The 8646-nt window shown below is 42.1% G+C and overlaps 1 protein-coding gene across 1 annotated transcript; it reads left to right on the forward strand.

The window, feature by feature from the left end:
• The first annotated feature begins 1302 nt into the window (after nt 1–1302).
• On the forward strand, nt 1303–4161 carry LOC115665269 (cytokinin riboside 5'-monophosphate phosphoribohydrolase LOG1-like). The gene is made up of 7 exons (XM_030587148.2): nt 1303–1598; nt 1688–1785; nt 2504–2534; nt 2729–2828; nt 3091–3161; nt 3496–3639; nt 3735–4161. The coding sequence occupies exons 1-7, from the start codon at nt 1470–1472 to the stop codon at nt 3831–3833; spliced, it is 672 nt and encodes a 223-aa protein (XP_030443008.1). The 5' UTR covers nt 1303–1469; the 3' UTR covers nt 3834–4161.
• The last annotated feature ends 4485 nt before the right edge of the window (nt 4162–8646 follow it).

An 8646-nucleotide genomic window follows, 5' to 3' on the forward strand; every position in this document is an offset into this window, starting at 1 on the left:
TCAATTGAGTCGATTCGATCAATATAGGCTGAAAATTGCTGACGTAGACCTTGACCGTCCTACGTGATACGGCCAAGCACCGACATAGACATCTTTAATAATATTTTGAATTTTTTGGTTTTTATTTTTCTTCCTTTTGTTGACTTTTTTTTTTATTGTTTTTTGGAGTGAGAGTCGGCGACCCTTGCTGGTACTGGGCGAGGGCCGCCAAGCTCTCGCCTAAGCCCTCAACGGCCATAGCGAGGGTCGCCTGCCTTCACTTTAAAACACAATAAAAAGTAAAGAAAAACAAAAAAAAATTATAAATATTCAAAATATTTATTAAAAATGTCTACATCAGCGTCAACTGTGCCATGTAGGACGGTCATCAGCATTTTTCAATCGAAATTGGTCGGATGAACTCAATTGATAAAAGGTGAAAATGTTTAGAACTCAATTGGCACAATCAAATGTTTAGAACTGAATTGGCAAAAGCGTAATAGTTTTAGGACTTTCTTTTAGTAATTTTTCTTATTTGTTAATACTGGTAATCGAGATTAGTCAAGAGATATCAAGACGCCTCACCTTATATGATACGCGAAGATCTTCATCCCAATTAAATATGTGTGAATCTACTCTAACTCTCAACTCACTTTCAGACTTTTATATTGTCTTTTAACAGAGCGTGAGAGTTAAAATCTACATATGAAATTAAACGTCCCTATCGCTAATCCTCCTAAAAAAGTGGGGAATCGAACTTCTTACCTCTCTCTTCCTAAATAGGAAATGTGATAATTAGGACAAATCCCAGTGATCGGTGAATTCCTTAATTTGGTGGAGCTAATCATAGTTACACAAACTGGCCAAGATATAATTGCTGAGATGGGCCCAAGATACACGCATCAGGTCTATGTGAGATTTCGTACCTGCTGCCACAGAACCGAAGGGATGGGAATCTAGTAAAGAATATGAAAAGGAAAAGGAATAACGATACAAACAGCCTCTGAACTTTAGCTTAATGTGTAATTTGATTCATGAACTATTAATTTGTTCAATATAATCCCTAAACTTTAACTCAATGTGTAATGTGGTCCTTGAACTTTTAATTTTTTCAATGTGGTCCCTGGACTTTTGGTACATGTTCAATTTAGTCTCTGAATCAAAGTTTAGGGACTGTTTGTATCATTTTTCCAAAGAAAAACGAGAAAGGGAAAATCACGAGCTCTCGAACACACGTGGCACTGCGAGATTCCACGGGCGAAGGAAGTTTTTTTCCGATTAATTTTTCGGGTTCTATATATGCGCGTCTAGTTCGTTGGCCTCTTCTTCTCCTTCCATGTTCCTCCCGTTTGGTTAGCGGAGGGAAAACAGAGAAGCCCTATCCAAAATCGACTCTCTGCAAAAACAAAATCCCCTCCCGGAATTGTTGGAGACGAAGGCGAGAGAGAACTTCCAGAAAAGCAAAGGGGAACAGAAAAAAGGTCAGAGGCATGGGGGAGGAGAAGGAGATGAAGGCACCCGGCCGGTCGAGGTTCAAAACGATCTGCGTTTTCTGCGGGAGCAGCATCGGCAAGAGGCGATCGTATGGGGATGCTGCGCTTGAGCTCGGCCGAGAACTGGTATTCGTTCTTGTGCTACGGAACGCTAGATCACCTGGGTTTCTCTTTTTTTCTCGATCTCTGTTTCGCCTTACGGTGTGATTTTTAAGGTTGCGCGGAGCTTGGATCTTGTTTACGGCGGAGGGAGCGTTGGATTGATGGGATTAGTTTCTCAGGAGGTCCATGGCGGAGGCCGCCGTGTTCTCGGGTACGTACTTTATGATGGCACGTCGATGCTTTGCTTCTCCGACAAATCATGATTTCGTCGTACCGGCATAAAGAGCAGGGCCGACCATCGATCCTATCACGAGCTCAACACCAAAGTGCAAAAACCACCTCTTTATTCTCCTTCTCAAACTCCTTTTGAGCATCACTGCCAATCATAACATTATTTGGATTGTGAGAACACATGCAGGGGAAAATTGTCAACAAAATTTTAAATCCATTGCACTTTTACCAATTCACTCCTAAACCTTTTAATTTTATCCATTAAGTCCATTTTGCTAATTTTTACCGGAAATCGCTGATGTGGATATTAATAGTGTCACGTAGGACAACTGACCCTTTTATAATTTATTCTTTCTTTCTTTCTTTTCCTTTATATTCTTCTGAGTCCGGCGAGGGTCACTGGCCAACCCTCGTTGGCCACTAGGTGAGGGTCACAAAGCCCTCGCCCGCAGTCCTCACCCATTGGTTGGCAAGGTCGACTAGCCCTTGTCTGTGACTAGCGAGGGTTGGCTGGCCCTCGCTTGTACCGGCAAGGGTTGGCCAGTGGCCCACGCCGAGCTTGGAAGAAAAAAAAAATTCAAAAAAGATTAAATATTTTATTAAAAATTGGAAAAGATTCATCTATGGACATTTTGTTTTCTTGATGGCTGTTTCGGTTTAGATTAATGCGCTGTGTCGTGCGGTTCTTTCTTTTGCAGAGTCGTTCCCAAAAGTTTGATGTACGAAGAGGTATGAAAAGTCAATCTACACACATCCGACCTTCTTTTCTTTGGTAAACAAATCCTTGTCTGCCCTTTTGCTTGCAATGGGCTCCCAAGATTACACTTGTCCGGCTTGTTTGACCCGTGACTTACACATTAGTTTAGTGAAATTGAAAGAAGAATGCTTTGTTTCGATTGAGGATTATTAAGATTGTTTAGCAGATAATTGGAGAGACGGTTGGGGAGGTCAAACTAGTAGCCGACATGCACCAAAGGAAAGCCGAGATGGCCCGCCATTCTGACTGTTTCATTGCCTTACCAGGTTTTGTTTCAGTGTACTTAAATTAATTAATTAATCACGTTATACCTCGCTAAACAAATTTACAGCTTGCATTACAATCTAATAAGCACTGTCTATTGATTTTTTTTTATATATATAAAACGAGCCTCTGCGCATGTGTTTCTTGTTTCTCACGAGCAATTGACTTTTAGGAAAACGTTTTCTAAATTATTTATGCTTCGCGAAATAATGAGATAAGTTTAGATAAGTGCTTATTTGTGCCTGTTTTTTTTCCCATGATTAGGTGGGTATGGGACTTTGGAAGAGTTATTGGAGGTGATTACCTGGGCCCAGTTGGGCATCCAGGACAAGCCGGTAATGCTCTTAAGCCATGCACTTCGCCTAGTCAGTCAGACAAATCTATTCGATTCGTCCCTAATAACTCAAAGCAGAACTCCTCCTAATCAGAAACTTCATTTGACTACGAGCACACTACGGTTCATCAAATATTTTCAGAAGCCATGACAATACATCGAGTTAATGGTTTCCCCTGAGAGAGAATAAGCTCCTCCGAGTCAAGATCACCTGCATAGATAAAATGTCTAGACTTACCCCGTTCACGAAACTTGCAAAAGCCTCTAGATAACTGGTCGAGGGTTTTCGATTCGCATTATCATACTTCCTATGCTTATATTGATTATCCTGGCAGGTGGGTTTGCTAAACGTGGAAGGGTACTACAATAACCTGCTCGCCTTCATCGATAAAGCCGTGGACGACGGGTTTATCAAGCCGTGCGAGCGAAGCATCGTCGTCTCTGCCACGAGTGCTCGGGAGTTGCTTCAGAAGCTCGAGGTTTGGGCTACTTCCTCCTCTCCGTGGCACAAGCGATGCATCGTATTCACACCCTCTTTGTCAGCCTCTCGTAATGTCGTCTTGCTTTTGTACAGGACTATGTGCCCCTCCACAGTGCAGCGATAGCGAAAGCGAGCTGGGAGGCTGAACAGGTTGAGTTGAACTCGGCCTTGCAGACCGAGATCGCTCGATAACAATGATGTCAGTTGATCTCGAGCCTTGAAGAAGACAGATCGACTTATTTTTCTAAGCGAATGAATGCCAGAAAATGAGAAAACTGTTTTCCACGAGACGAACGGAGCCTAGTTTTTCCTCTGGTAGTTTTTAGACCACCAATTTGTGCTTGTCGGTTCTAATTGGCAAGTAGGGTTAGCTTATGTTTCTCCCTTTTCTTTGCTCTTTCTTTCTTTCCTTTTTTTTGGGTTTTTGCTGTTCTCCTATCATGTATTTAAATTTGGACCGCTTAAGCTAGTTGGTGACGAAAATAGAAACATGTTTATAATAATACCCGTTTAAATCGTATGATTTTCACGGACGTAGAACTTAACGATCATATTTATATAGGTCTAAAATTTAGGCCCAACTGAGAACTTAACGATCATATTTAAATCGTGCTAGTCTCCCTCGAGAAATAGTCGAGGTGCGCGCAAGCTGGCCCGGACACCTCGGTTACCATAAAAAAAAAAGATGTAATTAAAACGAGGGTGCAATCATCTCTTGCGATAGCGAACCGCCACTGTTGTATTCCATACCTCCACAATATCGAGGAAAAAGGATAGGTGTTTTAATTAAGGCTGGCTAGGATTGAAGCACGCGAAGTTTTGGCCATTCTCTACGGAAAAAAAATTCGATTATGCGTTAGATTCGTTTGAGCTCAGTGCATCGTAATATTTGATGTCGATGGATTTTAGTGAAAGGCCCGCATTCCGTGATGTATTGGACACGTGAAGTCAATGAAATCATGGTGGGAAAAATTGTCCAAAAAATCATATATATATATATATATATATATATATATATATATATATATATATATATTGTACGGTAGCTAATTCAGTCTTTAACTTTTTAATTATATCAATTTAGTTCTAAACCTTTTGAGAATTTGCCAATTAAGTCTTAGACCTTCTAACGAATTGCTAATGTAGTCCTTTCGGTTAATTTTGGCTAGAAATTGCTGATGTGGCAGTCCAATCAGTTATCGATATTCTACGTGGAGCAGTTAGTGCTGATGTAGATAATTTTTAATTTTATAAAATTTTTAAAGTTTAAATTATTTTTATGGATTTTTTTCTTTTCTTATCTTTCATTTATTTATTTTTCCTTTTTTTCTTCACAGGGCAGCGAGACTGTCAGCCACAGGGCGAGGGTTATGAAGCCCTTACCAAACGTGTGCGAGGGTGCCACGAGGGCATTGCGAGCCCTCGCCTAGGTCCTCGCGAGCCCTCTAGGTCCTCGCAGGCCACAATGAGGGCGTCACGGCCATTGCCCTAGGGCCAGCGGGGGTCACCGGCCCTTGTCCGATGGCTGACGAAGGTCGCTGACCCTGCGAAGACAAAAAAAGAATAAACATCAAAAAATTCTAAATTTTTTTAAAAAACTATCAACGTCAGCATCGGTCGTGCTAAATAGCACGATTGGCGTTAACTAGATCGCCACGTTAACGATTTCCGGCCAAAATTAGTTGGAAGTAATTCATTAAAATGTTTATAACTAAATTAGCAAATACTCAAAAAATTTATGATTAAATTAGTACAATTGAAATGTTTGGAACTGAATTGGCAAATTGGCAAAATGTTTATGCCTAAATTGGCACAATTGAAAGATTCATGATCGAATTGGTTACCGTACAATACATTTAAAACTTTTTAGACAATTTTTCCAATGGCGGTACATCGGTTATCAGGTATATGTGCCTTTCTGGCGTATGGCTTTAAACAAGAATGACATATATATATATATATATATATATATATATATATATATATATATGTGCGCGCGCACGTATACACATGTAGACACGCACACGAAACGCCAAGGTTGATGAATAGAAACCGTATTCTGATCTTCTAACCCCGGCCTACTGAGCAAGTACATTGCTGTCCCACCATGATTTAACCTTTAAAGAAGATATATATCAGGAATTTTCTTTTCATCAGGAATTTTCTTTTCTTTTTTCGGTTCGCGAGAATGATATCATCTGGTGTTGAGTAGGGACCTCCAATTCTTATCCTCTCTCTCTGCCTCGTACGCTGTCTTTCGATCCGTGCCTGATCACATCACCCTTTTCTCGGAAGCTGTTTCCATGCCTCGTCCACATTTCCGGGATGAAGGTGGGAGCACAGGGTTGTGATTTGACCATCCAGATGGTCCTAGACCCTAATAACGAGCTCTACTAACTTTTGGAGGTTTGTGATTTTGTCCTCTCATTCTCAAAAGCTTACTATCTGAAATGAGAGTCTCTTAATGTCGTTCTCGACATCCATTACTCCCGTCTCCATGGCTCGGGCCGTAGGTCTTTATCTTCTCCAAGCCATCGTGTCCGGTTGTTTTGAGGCATCAAGATTAACCTATCAATAATATCCATGCTCGAGTTTGGGTCTCCACTGCCAATGAAGCAGTCAGGAAAAAAAGGTACGAACTGCACCCGTTTTTAACGAAATGATTTACGAATGTATCGAGTGTACTGTCGGTACGCACTTAGGATTTTTGCTGAAGAATGGCCAGGAGGGTCATAAAAGGTGTAGGCCAACGATTGTGTGTGTTGCAATCGTTAGGTGATGAGTCACTAGCTCCGCTACTCGAAAGCTTTTTGGAAAAACGAAAAATCTCGTTTTGACTCGCCGGGTTCAATGATAGGTAGTGCCAGCTCCAAGGTGGGGGGTGGTTGTTGGTCCTGGTCCTATCTTCTCCGTCCCTCACCATTGGCAATGGTCCCTTCTGGATGGGCCCGTCACTGGGCCTCTCGAGAAGTCCAATCATTCACCGACCCCAGTTTTGCTTCCCTGGCGTAGAGCAAAGGTCCCCCACCAAAGAACTAGGCATCTTTTCTGGACACTGGACCCATCTTTACGTCGCAAATTTTCCTTTCCACGAAATACCAAAAAGGGGGTTCGATGATAGTCGAAAGTCCAAGCATCGTCGGCCAACGTGACACCACACGTACGAGAACTGGGCTATAAAAATCGATGTAAGCTTACCCATCGCTTCGTTCGATCCAATATGTTAAAATATTTAAATATTAAATCACGCATTTATCTAATAAGTTTGAGTTTAGAACAATTAGTGGTGGTGGTCTCATAAGATACAGCATGACATCGGTGCGAGAGTTCCCGAGTTCATATATTTCTATGCCGGGTTAGTTTTGGATGGTGTGTTCTCGGAACACTGACGCACCGCTCCGTGATGTAATTCAATCTTCATGTGAAATGGATAGGTTGGATGGAAAACAAGAAACCAATGATCGGATTAATAAAGCGCAAAAAAAAAACAAAAAAAAAGGGAAGGAAAGGAAGGAAGAATGATGCCACTGCCACTGTCCTCTGCATTTATATATCACCAATAAGAAAGATAGGCTGAGTGACTCGGTGAGGACTTATGGAATCCATGAGTATGTCTCGCTTATTTAGTATAGAGTTTACTGCTTTACTTATCATTTTTGCAAACGTTCTTTATAGGCTAATTTTTTTTAATATGCATACATTATCACATGACGTCTTCACTGCCGAAAATGATTTACTTGAAGAGTAACATCTTTTAGGCCCATATGTTACATATGGATTCGCTCTCTGGGCTTGGTTTGGTCTCAATGTGCTCGCTCGCTGCTTTGTGGACCGGACTGTCACATTAGGCTGCACGGATACTCCCTTTTGGCCATCGGCGGTGGTCGGTGAGGCCGGCGTACCGTTCTTCTCGTGTGCCGGCATCTGGGCTCATGGGAGTTATTTGCGGGCGTCGGTGCTTCGAGAGTCAGGGACTTGGCGAAGTCGAAAGCGCCTTGCCCCCGCAATTATTGACGAGAGATCGATGCCGTGGGGGAGGCAGAGAGGAGCTGGTCCTGGAGGTGGGAACGATGAGAGAGAGAGAGAGAGAGCAAACTATAAATTGGCCATTGCCTGAGATGGATCGTTTGGCAGGGAATGCAGGTGTCATGGTATTGGAAGCTACGAACCGGACCGGATGGTCTCGATTCAGCTTTGTTGAGACCCGGGAGGTTTGATCTGCAAGTTGCTGCGGACAGGCCTAGTGTTGCCGGAAGAGTGCAAGATCTTTCAGGTTAGCCATATTGTTAGCTTTATTTCGTTGGCGTGCTTGCATGAGATACAAGATCACACGTTGTCGCCGAGTATTTTGAACTAGGCGAGGTCTGATGGGCTTGAGTAACATGAATGGTGTTTGACTGTTTATTTCGCCTTAGTAGTGCAGTCGCAGTGCAAAAAGTTGGATAATTGGGTGAATCAGGCTATAAATTTTTCCTGGTTCGGTCCAGTCCGGTCCCGGTGCTCACCCTTAACGAAAAGGAGAAGGGGTGTATAAAGTGGATATTCAAGAGTGATCTCTACGTGATTGTAAGCACCCACGATTTATAAATTGAAAATTTTGATTATTTAACACGAGAATCAATGGGCTAATAATTTTCCTTGATTTTGCATGAAATTTAAACTATGCTTTCAATTGATCTTCATAATCGAGTCGTACAATCGATCATAAATAAAATTTTTACATGATTACGATCGAAATCGTAAGAGATATTTGATAATTTTGGCGACCGGAGCCGGACGCCCACCGACGCTTAATTAGGACCTGATTGTACATATTTCAAAACAGTCGGACTTAATGGTAAATTTTCGAAATAGTTAGACTTGGTGCGAGTTTTAGAACTTGTAATCATCCTTATAAAGAAAAACCACCTCTCACTTCTCCCTCTCGTCCGTCTCGCTTCCTAGCCCACCTCGCCGCGGCACCGCCTCCACCGTGGTGACGCCACCGCGCCTTCTCGAGCTCAAG

Source organism: Syzygium oleosum, unplaced genomic scaffold (genome assembly GCF_021117445.2).
Source record: "Syzygium oleosum isolate NSW1041296 unplaced genomic scaffold, Sole_v2.1 Sole_v2.64, whole genome shotgun sequence".
NCBI classification, from domain to species: domain Eukaryota; kingdom Viridiplantae; phylum Streptophyta; class Magnoliopsida; order Myrtales; family Myrtaceae; genus Syzygium; species Syzygium oleosum.

Coding starts and splice junctions, on each gene's coding strand:
- LOC115665269 (XM_030587148.2), top strand. CDS start 1,470: ATGGGGGAGGAGAAGGAGATGAAGGCACCCGGCCGGTCGAGGTTCAAA. Junction 1,786..2,503: donor GGAGGCCGCCGTGTTCTCGG/GTACGTACTTTA, acceptor TTTCTTTTGCAG/AGTCGTTCCCAAAAGTTTGA. Junction 2,829..3,090: donor CTGTTTCATTGCCTTACCAG/GTTTTGTTTCAG, acceptor TCCCATGATTAG/GTGGGTATGGGACTTTGGAA.